We start from the raw sequence: 14,706 nt of genomic DNA, 5'->3' as shown, positions 1-14,706 counted from the left end.
TGATAAATGCCAAAGAAGGTTCCATGTTCCATAATCTTAGAATGATTTTAAAGCACTTTTACCGTCTGAGTTTTTTTAGTTATTTTTTTTTATAAATAGTAAAAATACTCAATTTCGTTATTCATTTATTTAATTAAAAACACACTTTATCAAAATTTAAAATAATCACTATTTACGATTATACAAAAAAAGTCAGATAAAAAAATTATTAAAAAAAGTTTAATTAAGTAATGCACTTTTTAATACCACATTATAAGAGACCTAGTCAAATCTAGTAATCACTGAATAAGATGCTTTCGATTTGTCTCAACTTAATTAGTCCTTGGTTATACACAGGTAATCTTGTCCTGTTTACCGCTAACAGCAGTTGCATCGCCAACAGCTAGTTTTGGATCTTTCAAAATAAGTGTATTCCTGAAAATTGATGGTTGAAATGGTTGTATTAATTTTAACGATAGTAATCTATGTAGTCGGAGTGATCTAATTTTGTTCCAGGCTCAATTATCATCATTACAGACAGACAGACAGATTAAAGTGTGATATTTGACGAACCGTGAACATAAAAAGTGGAAATGTTAAAACTCTACCTGTTATAGAACACTCTAACAACTCTCTACCTATTGCGGTCCATGATATACAGCCCGCTCACAGACAGACAGAGAGATAGACGGACGGACAGCGCAGGCTTAGTAATAAGGTCCCGTTGGCACTCTTCGGGTATAGAACCCTAAATATCTTAAGGGGCATGAGACGGGTCTGCCCGCGAAATTCAAATTAATTTGGTTTTTCGCAATTTGTAAACTAATATGACAACGTAGGCTTATGGTATTTTAATTGCGACAATGGCAGTATCAGCAGGCCCGTCGTTTCGACCTCAAACCAGAAAATTATTCTATTATCCAAAGGCTAAACGCATTCAAATACATAGTTTAGGATCAGAGGACGGCCTAGTCCTTGATCGACTTCTCGGGGAATGGGCCGTTAGGCAGAATTCGAATGTTTGGCTTTGGACTAAGTGCTCTAAGTATTTCTGGCGATTGCCTAAGCCAATGGGGACGTGCTGGCATATCTGGTTTGGACTATAACATTTAAAGATTAAATCATCAGATAACATGATTAGGAAAAGTTCATTACCATAGGATGCAATAAGACAGGTAACCTTTTGCGGTGAAAGATCTGTTAGTTGTTAACTACATTACTTTAAAAAGCAGGTGTTTACAAACGAAATTATTGAATAAAACGCTATACTTAGGAAAATGACCACACGATACTTACTAGAAGAAATGCTGCCGCCAAAATTAAGGCTTTATGCTTTGGTTGAACAGCTTGAGCTGGATAACTGATATTGGTGGTGAAGCTGACGAGCTCGCGGTCCCAGCCGTGACAAATTTTACCGACTTGACGGAGAGAATCACCAGTTAAGATCTGTAATTTGCACATAATAATGATTTAGACATTAATCCAAGCTTAGACTAACCACCTAAAAGTCGATTCACACCAATCGCGTACACGTGACACGTGCGTAGTGACGCGCATAAACCTCTAACACACCGGGTTACGCAAACGTTTACGCTTTACGCAAGCGGTGTGCCATGTCTCATACAGTTCCATACATTACAACGCAATGCTACGCGCTACGTCTACGCTTACGCAACGCTTACGCAGCCTGTGTGAATGAGCTATAAAAGCAATAGGAAGAATCATGGGAACCCACCATATTATTATTATTCCTAGAAAAGTTCTACCATTATGTGATTAATTGAAAGGGGTCACGACCCAGCAATGAGAAAAACGATGCACAAACAGAAAGACAGCTATAGATACTTTAGAATAATTTCATAATCGGCGATCCATTCTGTAATTACTTTGATAGATTGGCGAGCAAAGTTTCCTCGCCCACGCTGGTACGGTTACTGTCAGTCAATAGTACGAGTATTCAGTGATTGATTGCAAGTGCAATTTGCGACTAAACACCTAAGTGATTTATCACCATTAGGTAGGTAATTATTTTTAGCTGAAATTCACTAATTAAAAAAATAAATGTCACAGACTGTACTACTGACTTGTAATTATTTAAATTAGGTACCAGTTAAATCGAAGATATTTGCACTTGGTTGCAGCAGTTCGGTAAATCTGTTGGATAGGGACTTCACTTTTAGAATACTTTAGAATCCCTCATACAAAGCGACGCATAACAAATCTTATTTCTGAGTGTGGAAAGATATAAAAGAAAAAGCAGATAGGTATTATTTAAATATTTTTAACAAATTTTTATTGGAATGTCCTTCAAACCCTACGCAAAGCCTAAAAATAACCTTCTACAATATTACCTACATCTTTTCTTTTAAAATCTAGGCACTTGACTTCAAAAGATTAGTAGAAAAACAAATAGACCTCGTCATCTCGTTTAGCGAAAAAAAAAAATGAGTAAACGAAACAATCCACAGAAAAATGCGGGAAAACCAGTGACTCCTAGAAGTAGTATTTATTTATGCCAAAGACAAGGAATTGAATAAAAAGGCAATTCAACATCACCCACTACAATTTCGTGTGCTTCGTACTGATCCTGGCGTGAAGTGCTGCTGAGCAGTTGTCGTATCTAATACCCCACTGTTGACGCGCATTATGTACGGACGTGATCTTTTTATTAAAGAGTGTTTAATATAAAAATAATGTGCTTTATTTATAACTTAAAATTTAAAAAAAACCCCGACACAAAAACCTGTATAAGAAAACTAGAAAAAAGCTGAACCGATTTTCTTCGATTATCTAAGAACACTCGATCAAGCCACCTTTCAAACAAAAAAAAAAACTAAATTAAAATCGGTTCATTCGTTTAGGAGCTACGATTACAGACAGATACACAGATACACGGATACACACGTCAAACTTATAACACCCCCCACCCAAAAAGACGGGTGTTATATGGTGTATATGGGGGGGGGGGGGAGAGAGAGAGAGAGAGGTGTTAGCAAGTCTGATCTTGTTGTTGGTAGATGTTGTTTACCTTAAACTCCGAGAGTTGCAAGCTACGCTTCCAGCTGACGGGCCCTTCCAAGACATATAGCACGGTGTCATTTACATCACGCACCAAGTAGAATGGCACCACCCAGGTCCACTGCTGCTGAATCCTTCCGATGTAGTCTCCCGGTGGTGTGATTACCTTCATTTCCTGATAAGTTACAAGTAGGATAAAAATATCACGACTTGGGATACGCCACTGATCTTCATGTTAATCTCCGAGCGAGAATTTTACAAAGTTAGTAAGTGACTAATGTACTGGTGCTTATTTAAGTACGAATAACATGTCGGCGAAGATGCATTTACTTTAACTTTTAAGATGTCTTGAAGATCAGGTCAGGCCCAAACAAGACATGAAAAAATACCTCACTATGCTTGTTCTGTAATAAGTACTAATTATTGTTATAAGATCACAATCACGCGAAAAAGCCCAATTTATTTATTTATACGAAAATAAGTTTGTATATTTTTGATTAAACATCCAGGGCACATGAGGACATTAGAAAGAACTGACTATTAATTATTTATCTGACTATTCTAACGTATTCCAATGCTGTTGATATTTTTGGCAAACATTACCTGTAACCTACAAGGAAACCAACACGACGCTGCAGCAAGCCGTCTATGCAAAACCAACGCTTCTTGTCTCGTGTTGTCATGCAGGTGCATCACGAATCCTCGCCCAGTACCACATAGACATCGCTGTGCCGGCGTCGAAACTTCACTGGCTATATACAAAGCTTCGCCTTGTGGAATCTTCACTATGTAACGGTTTTCCGATTCTATTCTGGCAGTTACTGAAATATTGTATTTCGTATTACTGTGAAGTCCTTAAGATTTCATGCTAAATAGCTCTGCGTCAGTCGTTAAACTTCAAAGAGGAAAAATCACGTCTGTCGGAAAAGCGGTGAAGTTGCGACAGCGGTCTTGCAATCAGGCTGAGATCTATAGAGTGCACTTTGACTTTCTCAGACTTAAGATACTGTTAAAAGGAGACAGTGTTATATCGCTGGCATAAACCTGTCTCGTTTTAACAAAAACTTAAGTCTGAGCAAAGTCAAAGTATGGTCAGCCCCAAACTGTAGGGCGCCTATACCTAGGGGAAACGAAGACATCAGAAAAGTATCTTGAACTAAATGCATACGAAAGAATGAAGAGACATAATTGGTGCTATCTTAAAGAGACCTATATGTATGTCCAATCCAGTGAATGCTTAACAAATGATGATCGTAAGAAGAAAGAAGTACTAACACTCAACAAGTTCCACAGTTTGTTGGATCTGTAAACTTGAAACACCGATGAGGAAGTCCAAACCATGCATAGGGATGAATTGTTCTCTCGTAGTGTTGGATTGCCAGTCTGTTGTGGACACTGGGAGCCCAGCTCTATTAATTCCTGGTCAAAAAATTAATTAGATTGAATAAGTAATAATGAAAGCATTAAAAGCAAATGAAAAAAAAATCATCAAAGGATCCACAGCAGAAGATCCACAATAGCTCGAAAGGGATTAAATAAAAGTTTTTTTCATTTAATTTAAGGTAGGGATCTAGCGCTTAAATCTTACCTTGTGATAGCGGTTGTATGTTGATTACTAAGGCAGGTCTTACCGTTGATCCATCGTCTAAAAAATTTTAATCAAAACTCAGATTAAATTCAATGCCTTATTTATATTAAAGGAATGTGCTCTTCATTCTTTTAAATAGAAACTGGTGGTTATTCTTCTAGCTTGTACTGAAGGGCCGATAATGTTCTTAATTAAACAGTAAGTAAGTATTAATAGGTATTTTATAAAATCATTTATTTAACTAAGTCTAATTTTTAAGATTTAGTATCAAATGTAGTATTTAGTTTTGTTAGTAAAGTTATGGAATAAACTATTAGTTGTAGTTCGTTACGCTTTTAATTTCGTAACATTTATTCATCATGAACATATCTTGTGATAACAGTTTTCTGACTTTTACGATACTACTGATAGTTAAATAATCAAAACAATTTTATTCAATTGTAAAATATCGCTACCTTTTGTTACTGCATGATTTTCTAGGCCTCCGTCACTTTCATTTTCAGTCCTGTTAGCCATAGTAGTACCAGCTATTAACACTAATCAATACTTGTAAAATTTGTTTAATTAGGATGTTCTTTGTTGTTAGTACATTGCTACACTGTGTTATCGACACAATTCAATCGGTCACCCGGCTTCTTATCAACAGATAAATCGTTGCTATTATCAGTGACGTATCTACATGTTTTACTGTGTGGCTGTGTAGGTATTTTAGTGCAGTTTTCATTATTCCTTATCTAGAAAGTATCCTAAATACCTAAATAAGTATTTTTTGGATTATGCGATTATGCTGCTATCAATAAATATTCCCTTCTTTCACCTATCTTGCTATTCTTCTTTAACTGGAGGTTAGCTGTTAGAGAAGAATGGAGTCGTATAATCAAGCGTATCACCCAAGTGACGACCACGATCCTCTGCCAAGAGCGAAACGACTGGGAAGAAGAAAATAAAACAAAACCAGTTGAAAACCATTTATATTAATGTGTAATCATGAGCTTGAACATTTTACGAATAAAGTGATATAATGTTATATCATATAACATTCAAGTTATATTTTCACTGGCAAAATTTCAAATCTTCATCTATTAAAATGACTCGTTAAAAGTTACTACGGGTAACATTTTAACTACTTTATAAGTATAATAAATTTGATTTCGTTCATGAGCTGGCGTCTAAGGTATGTCAAGCTACGTTTATTTAACAACCTTGCCTTATTTTGCTCGGAAGACATAGGAAATAAATAGTTTTTCCTTTCAATGAGTAACTGTAAATATCCGAAATGCTCGAAAGTCTTGTCATTTCAAATCTTGCCTTATTCGGGGCCTAGAATCTAGACTAAAAGTCTCGGGAAAGCGATTTTTTATTGTCCTAGTATAGCCTAGAGTAGTGCACTAATGCTAATAATTGTGCTTTACATCATCCAAGATCCTTTTCATATGCCAATAAGGGTTCACAAGATGTTAGCTGACTAGAAATTATGGCTGTAGTAAGAATAGCTTCAACATTTTTAAACTGATGTTATTTTTTTAATCTATCTACTTGCTTGCAATTGTTAATGTACCAACGTCTTTTTCTTGTTAACCATTAATGGGGTTTTCATTAGAAAGTTTAGTACAAATACGCCTTGCACGATTTTCCACATCCTTATCGACAGTCCAAAAGCAATAGATAGCAACCGCCATAAAACGGAATACATAATATTATAACGACAATAGACATATTGTATAAATAAACCATGTAAAATTTATTCGAAATTTTTAGTACGGTCAGTTAAAATTTGTTTTAACGTTTTTATTATAATTTTTTTCTTCTCTTTTATTTCTTATAAATATTTCTATATTTTAGTACATATAATAATACTATAGATTTTTAAAGTTTATAATCATACGTTTATCATATGGTTAATATTAGTTCATAAAATACTTAATTAACGTCGACACACATAAAGAAACATTGTATATAATGTTAGTAAATATTTAACAACGATAGAGATACTTTCCCAAACACTCATAAACATTTCCTACATATCCAAGAAATCCTTTCACATTTTCTCGACTCAACAGGTATATCTAACGTTTATAATAATAAAGGGAAATTAGCAATATAAAATATTAGCAAACGATTATCCAGACAATATAATAATATAACTGAAGAACACTTATCTAACAATTAAAGCATTCGAATTTTGCATAAGGAATATTAATTAAGTATCAATAGCAAAAAGCCAAGTATACATTAGACGGATATAAGTTACAATAGAAAAGTTTTACCCATATACGCCTATGGCTGGTTAAGCGCACATGGGTAGATCGAAACAAACTGCTTAATGTTGAACTCTAGGAATTACTGACAATTAGAAAAAATATAACTATTAAAATGTTTAAAATTATCATGATACTTAATAAGGTTGTATTCGTTAGAATCTTAAAAGAGAAGCTTTTAACAATTGAGCTTTAAAACTCATATTTGTTCGGCTTCTTTTCCATTTTGGTATTTTTATTGGGATCTTTGCACTTGACTTGAAACATCGAAATTAGCGTTTTTTTGGAATCCTTTATCGCTGCAGTGCTCTTTGCCATCCTAAATTAAGTTTTAATGTAGCGGGGAGGCAAGGACTCGCTTCGCATTCACCGTCTAGTTCGTCAGCTAAGTTATCATGTAGTTCCCTCAGTGCCATTAACGCGGAACGAGCTGCTCGCTGACAACTCATGTCACCCTCGCATGTAGAATCGGCTTCAGAAAGAAACACCAAGTCGCAAGTCGTCGGTGGGGCTTCTCCCTGAAACCAATTATATAAAATTATTGTTGGAACTGCTTTCCGCTTTAAAAGAAGAAATTATTTTCATAACTTACACATAGATAACAAATCTGATGCAGACTGCACAAAGGGAGAAATAGTTGTCCACGATCTCCAGCCAATAGATCAACGCCGCGGCATCGCTGCACAATCTTTGCTAAAACTGGGCATGCTCCCGAGGAACTTACTGTAAAAATACAAGTTCTAATAAGTGACAATTAAGTGAAAAGATAGTATTCATGTTATGATAAATCAACTAACCAGTTGACATAACCGGAATACGATGTCTTCCACTGCCACCCATATATCCTTCTGACAACTGTTCTTCAAATTTTCCATTTAAGTAATGTCCAGCTCCTTGCTCGTCTTCAAAGTCTTCATTTTTTTCATGATTGTTAGTTGGTATTTCATTACTCAAAATAACCTTTTCTTTTTTAACAGCCACCCTTTTATCTTTAGCGTCAGCCTGGTCCGGGGAAGAATGCAAACCTGATGATGTCTTTTGCAGTTGTAGGCTTTGTTTAAAATCTTTAAGAGCTTTTCGCATTTTTTCCAAACTATAAGCTGCAGCTAAACGTGAAAGTAGCTTTTCTTTCATCTCCTGTTCTTCTTTCGAGTCAAGTTCCTCACCAATATTCGAGTAATGTAATGCTTCGTCAACAATTAAACCTTCCATATTTCTCAGTTTCCTATCAATATTATCCAGTTTGGATTCATTATCAGATCCGGGATTTCTTTTCTCGTCACGAATTGTAGGGGAATGTATTTGATTTGCTGGAAGATCAGATTCCTTATTGGATTTGGCCTGCACAAAATTTCTTTTAACGAAACTGTGTTTCCTAAATGAATTTAAAGGATAAATGACTTCCTTATTAAATGTATCAAAGTATTGTTTTTTCAGTCTATCTTCATTAAGATTATTAACAAAGGAAACAGATTTTTGTTGCCTTTTGTCAATTCCAAAATAGTCGGACCAGTCAATAGACTTCTTTTTTATTTTTATTGGCTTCTCACTTTCAGCATCATGATCGAGATCGGGGTTAGTGTCTTGAGTATTTTTATGATCATCGGAATGATTATGATGATCATGGCCATGATCATGATCATGATGGTGGTCAAGGTTACGATCGTGGCTATAATCATGGTCGTGGTCATGGTCATTGCTATGATCATGATGAATCTGTTCATGTTCCTTGCTAGATATAACAGGAGGATGTATATTGTGACTATGCTCTTCGTGGCTGTGGTCAGTGTGGTGAGTTCCATTGTTATGATCTTGAGTATGATTATGGCTTTCCATAATAAGTGTCGGAGGTTTTGTTTCATGAGAACCTTCGACATATTCACTACTTCGCTTTACAGGAGATTTCATAATTTCACTGTCCGAATCCCCAAAGATTTTCGATAAATCATTAATTATTTTTGGGTCTGTTCCGGCACTGCTTCTAAAAGATTTTGAGTTGTCATGTTGGCCTCGATCTGGTACAAATCTCTTCTTTTGACTATTAAAATTATATGGTCCACTGCTCCGTTTAGATATTGGAAATCGTTTTTCAATAGACTCATAGGCATACTGATCTTCATCAGCTAAATCAGAAAGGCTGTCGTCATCGAGAGGTTGGAAAGCAATAGCATATTCTTCTCGCATCTCGTCTCTATCATCTTCAGGAATTTCATAAGAGTTGTTTGGATCAATCGGGTTCATGTTTTCTACGGGTTTTTTAATCGCCTCCGTATCAGTTAAAATTGACCTGTCTAAATCTGAATCTGAACTACGTTTGCGTTTAAATGCTATAGGTCCCCAATTGTTTGGATATCGCTTCTTGACAATTTTTTCTTTATACAACTTAACAACGCCTTGAGGCGCACTGTCAGCATTAGTTCGATCTTTGTTGTTTTTATACTTTGACCAAAGCTGACTTAGAAGAAGGGCGTATTCGGCGTCATTTTCTTCTTTATTTTCTAAAGCATTACTGTTTTCCTCGCCTTCATTTCTATCCATGAAGAGGTCACGAAGTCTATCATTATCTGAATGCTGGCTGCGCTCGCGAAAAGGTGACTCTTGCTTCATTACAGGTCCATTATAGGCTGAGTTTTTCTTCATTATTTGGTACTCATAAGCTTTAGAAGGCCTTTCATTTCCCAGTAACTTTACAATATATTGTGGTGAGGGTTCCTCGTCCATATCTTCTACATCTTCGCCATAATCAGGTTCTAAAATATATAAATTACTTTTTATATAAAGATAATTGTAAAAAAATAAGACGAAGAACATTACTTTGTAAAATTTTAACAATCATCACAAAATTGTTGCCGTTGACAAAGTTTGTTGCTAAGATTTTATAAGTTTTTTCTGGCAAGAAATTCTCAGTTGCAGCACGTAGTAGGGAAGTTAGCTGTCCTACATCCCTGTGTTGGCCCGAAGAGTCGTCGGTCCTACGCCTGATCGATTGAATCTTTATATTTGTATTTTATTTATTCTTCGATAGACTTATAAAAGCGCTTACGAAACTAGTCAACATGACAAAGTCTCATCAGACTTTGCGCGACATCAATGTTTGCATACACTACCCACTACGAATTGCAATACATTCGTAGACAAGTAGTAGACAGTATGCGGTGTGGGCTAGGATGTGAATCGGTATGGAGAACACAACCGTTATAAATATTAGATTACGGTGGATGTACCAGGATATGCTTGGGGAGGCACGAACTCATAAAGCGCTTCATAGTCCGGCGAAGGCACCTGCCCGTGCAGGCGGCTGCGCTGTCGTCTCTGCAGGGCTTCCAGGGCTCCGCGCAGGGACCCGCCGCGCTCACCTGAGGCGCAGGCCACAGCACACACGACAAATACCCAAATCCACGTTGCACGCATGTCGTTTGTTTCTACAAGCACAATAAGTATAGTGTTGGTTTAAATTCCAAGCCAATTTTTTTTTAAAAGAAACTTGGAATGTGTTCGCCTCAAAGTAAGCTATCTTTGTACTAAATAGATGCTGTCCGCAGCTTTGTCTTCATGGAGTTAGATTTTTAAGAATTCCGTCAGAACTCTTTGATTTTCCGGAGTAAAAGTAGCCTATGACCGTCCGCGGGATACAAGCTGTTTCTGTACCAAACGTCAATATCGGCTAAACGGATAGGCTATGAAAAGATATCAAACCAACAGATAGAAAAACTTTTGCATTTATAAAATTAAGTGTGGTGAGGCATATATATCAGTCAGTCGGTAAACAAATCCAGTAGCGTAGAAACGGCAAATCAGGTTAAGAAATTTTGCCCAAGGGACGTCTTAATCTCAAGTTGACCCTATTACTTCGAGGATGTTTACAGCAAACAGGATAATTTCGCGTCGCTTTACTTTAATTTCACCCCGCTGCTTTCATACATTACCATGTCAAAATATGTCTGGTATGGTACAACATAGCCAGAAACATGCGTGCATGCGCTAGTGACGAAATAATATGGACCTGTAACTAGTCGCTAACTATGTGCCTATAATAAAGCATAAGAAAAGGCTTTCTCTACGTGATTAAATCAGTAATGAGGAGATACGTAAGATAACCAGAGTGACCGACAAAACTAAACGGGTTGTAAAGCTGAAGTGGTAATAGGCAGGGCACATAGTTCGAAAAACCGATAGTTAGATTGGAAGATGCTAGAATGGCGACCTTCCACCGGAAATCGCAGTATTGGCCTCACCTTAGCAGCAGTCTCAGCTCCCACTAAGTGATAACGAAGACATTAAACGAGTTGCAGAGAGCCGCTGAATTCAGGCGGCACAAGACCGTGACGTGTGAAAGTCGCTACAAGAGACCTGTGTCCAGCGGTGGGCGTGTATCGGTTGATAATGATGATGATTATAAAGCCTGACCCATGCAATGCTAGAGCGACGGCATAAGCACGGTAGGATATCATAACATACTGAGCGCACGAGTTTCATATTCCTTGTACTTGATTATATTCATACCTACTGATATTATGTATGCAAAAGTGTGTCTGTCTGTCTGTTACCTTTCACGGCTCTCCGCTAACCTGATTTTGACATTTGGTACAGATACAGATTGCATCTCGGAGACAGACGTAGGCTATATAGGAAAATCAAAGAGTTCCTACGGGATTTTTAAACAAATCTAAATCCACTCGAACGAAGTTGCGGATATCCTCTAGTATTATTATAATGGATCGATTCACATTGATAGCGATTCGAAAAAAATTCGGCCGCAATAATAGCGCGAATAATTTTCTTCGCCCACATCATGAAATTAAAATTAATGTAAATTGGAATGAGAAGCTGGCTTAGTAGCAGCGGCCTATTTCAATTTATGCAAATTTTTTATTGTTTATTGTTCGTACGCAAAATAAAACGGGATAGAATATGGAATCAACTCGGTGTGATTACTGCCGTTTTAGTAAAAAATTACTGATTAAAGTTTTTTGTGAGTCGTATAACGCGATTCAAAACTTTAAAAAGAACCTCATTTGTTAGGTATTCCGTTTAAAAAAATCTTTTAAATCTATGATATAGATCCTAATTTCATCATTAATGCTAAATCTCAAGTTTCCAGATAAAATCATATTGTCTGCCAGTCAGCTTACAGTACATAATATAGATATTAGATAGACAAATGATATTGTTATCCGGTGAGGTCAAGTCAAGGGCTATCTTGTCATCGAATAAAACCGGACAAAGGCGAGTCGGACTCGCATACAAAAAGCTCCACACCACAGACCAAGTTTTTTTACTTGTTATTTTAGCGGTAGTACAGCACACTCTTAAAATTTCAAATTGCATTTCATGAGATACAGCCCGCTGACAAACAGATAGATGGACAGCGGAGGCTGAGTAATAGAGCCCCATTGGCACTAATTTCAAACTTCAAAAGTTAATAACTTTAGCGATAGATAAAACGATTTTTGAATATTGCAACGTTCATCTGTTGCACGTCTAACTGTCGTCTGTTAGTAAGACGTTAATCTGGTTTTTAACAGTAAGAAATAAAGTAAAGAGTGCTGTGCAAGCAGACTAGATTGCTCCATATAATATTTTTAATTAAAACAAAACTCTTGCAGTTATCCTAATAACAAAACGTCTTACTAAAAACAAATTGGATTTATTTAAAAACAACAAGTAGCCTTTTGAATAGATGTTTTCCTTTTCGATTTTTTTTCGTAGATTTTCATTTTATTTATTTTTATTATTTGTTTTTAAATTGCAGTAACATTTATGCTGAAGTGGACATTGGAACAGTTTATCCCTAATCACAAACCAAGTGTTCGGTGGTTCTAAAAGAGATTTTGTCGTTTATTCGCATCATCATAATTTAATTTTAGCAACTGCAAAATAGTCAGGTCAGTAATATAGGTCATCATTTTTCTGCATAAAAGACTTGATTTGCCTTATATTATAAACCGAGTACGCTTCATTATGTCGCTCTACACATTTGGGCGTAGCTAACCGTTCTTTCAATGAATACGAGTAGGTATACTCTGTTTGTTGACTAAGCCTCATAGGTAAATAGATAAAGAAGGCTTACCTTACAACATTTAACACGTCACAACAAAACAAAGGGTGCGTTTTTCAAAGTGTGCGGACACAGAGATGTCTGGAAAACAACTGGGGTACTGAAAGTTGTCAGTCTGCGCGGTACCTCGTGCGCCGTAGCGTCCCGTAGGCTTTCAGTGGCTACGGCCGTAGATACAGCTACGGAACTGGCTATGAATGATATAGCTGAAAGATCTCCGCGGCGGGGGCGTGCGGGGGGTTATATAACGGCGATCGATACAGGCAGCGAGGCCTAGGCGGTGTGCACAATGTTGCAGATCGCGTTTTGTTTATTTTTATTGGAATCCGGCGACTTGTATTTTATAGCTTGCAGTATTGAGTGAATTAGCTGCATTCGTTCATACAATATCAGATTTTACACAAAAACCCTGTATAATATATGTATAAGGAGTAACGACATAAAAATTAATATTCGTTAATATTAATTTCCGTGTTTTTGTGTTATTGTTTAACAGTACCGTTGTACAGTGTGAATAAATCTGTCTCAAAGTTAATTGGTTTGTGGACGCGGTTTATCAAAATATCTTTTGCGGTTTCCTATTCCAATCTAATACGGGTCTTTTTTTGTTCTTGACTTTAGTATTAGACGATTCTAAATAATATTTATTAAGGCTTAAAAACCTTACTAAGAATTTAATATTTTGTTTTGTATCTTAAATCCATAGACGTCAACTGGTGGACGTAGCCAGGTCTCTTGTAGGGACTTCCATACGCCATGGTCTTGCACCACCTGAATCCAGCGGCTCGCTGTGACCCGTTTGATATCATCTGTCCACCTAGTGGGAGGTCTTCCACCGGTGCAAGGTCGCCATTCTAGAATATGAGACTCCAACGACGAACGGTTTTTCGAACTATGTGCCTTGCTATGTGCATTGGCACTTCAGCTTTAGTATTTCTGATATTAAATATCACTTTATCTTTAAATCTATCTGTCTGTTATTCTACTTGTAGATATGGTTTGTTGAAATACCTTTTGCGAGTTCCCGTTCTTGAGCGGTGGTATTTAATTGAGCAGGCCGACGCCACCCGCGCCCTCGCCTCAATGCTTCAAATTTATTCGCATCGTCGCGTCGCTGTGATGCGAGTCTTTCATTGCTTTTCTCTTCAGTACAAACACAATTGGACTTATTAAGAGTTAACACTCTAGCTAGCTTTTTTATGCTTTGGACACCAAGTTGTTTTTAGTATCTCTACTAATAATATTATGTATAAGCAGCTACTTATTTCTCTTGTGGAAAATCGTGATCGTGGTGGGAATTAAAATTGCTAACCAGCAAGGGCTTTTATTCAGTATCTTTGAAAGTTTTCGTTAGACACTGAGTCCAGTTAGAAATCCATGAAATTTAGGTCACGTGTTTTTCTATTCCGTATCGAATGCGTGGCTAACTAATTACGAGTATCTAACACTTGGCAGTTGGCCAACATTAACATAGTAGCGTATTTTATCGACTTTATATGGCCAAATTAAATATCTCTGCCTGACAGGTAGCGTAGTAGAAATGTAAGACTTTTTAAATTGTACGACTAGTTTTTAATTATTATCTATGGACATTTGACATTGACATTACATCAGTTTGAACTTTGACTTGAATTTAAACGGTTTTGTGTTTTGCATAGATTAGTGTTTTGTAGTACCTAACTTTGAATTATGACTATAGAATGACTATAGAATTACAGTATTCTTGAGTGCTTTTATTGTGTACCTACCTAATTATTCCTTCAGCACACAATTTGAACGAAATCATGAAGCATATTTTGTCTATT

At 36.5% G+C, this 14,706-nt stretch overlaps 1 protein-coding gene across 1 annotated transcript; it reads right to left on the bottom strand.

Annotated features, from left to right (window-relative positions):
• Positions 1 to 199: 199 nt before the first annotated feature.
• LOC123872298 lies at positions 200 to 13,077 on the bottom strand. Its single transcript, XM_045916509.1, has 12 exons — positions 12,914 to 13,077; positions 10,068 to 10,265; positions 7,641 to 9,593; positions 7,436 to 7,566; positions 7,139 to 7,361; positions 5,041 to 5,121; positions 4,586 to 4,642; positions 4,273 to 4,416; positions 3,601 to 3,818; positions 3,008 to 3,172; positions 1,276 to 1,425; positions 200 to 414 (listed from the first exon to the last, which is right to left on the bottom strand). Exons 2-12 carry the CDS (start codon positions 10,252 to 10,254, stop codon positions 358 to 360), a joined length of 3,366 nt encoding a protein of 1,121 aa, XP_045772465.1. The 5' UTR covers positions 10,255 to 10,265; positions 12,914 to 13,077; the 3' UTR covers positions 200 to 357.
• Between the last annotated feature and the right edge of the window lie 1,629 nt (positions 13,078 to 14,706).

Source organism: Maniola jurtina, chromosome 2 (genome assembly GCF_905333055.1).
Source record: "Maniola jurtina chromosome 2, ilManJurt1.1, whole genome shotgun sequence".
NCBI classification, from domain to species: domain Eukaryota; kingdom Metazoa; phylum Arthropoda; class Insecta; order Lepidoptera; family Nymphalidae; genus Maniola; species Maniola jurtina.
This window is presented reverse-complemented; position numbering and strand designations above follow the sequence as displayed.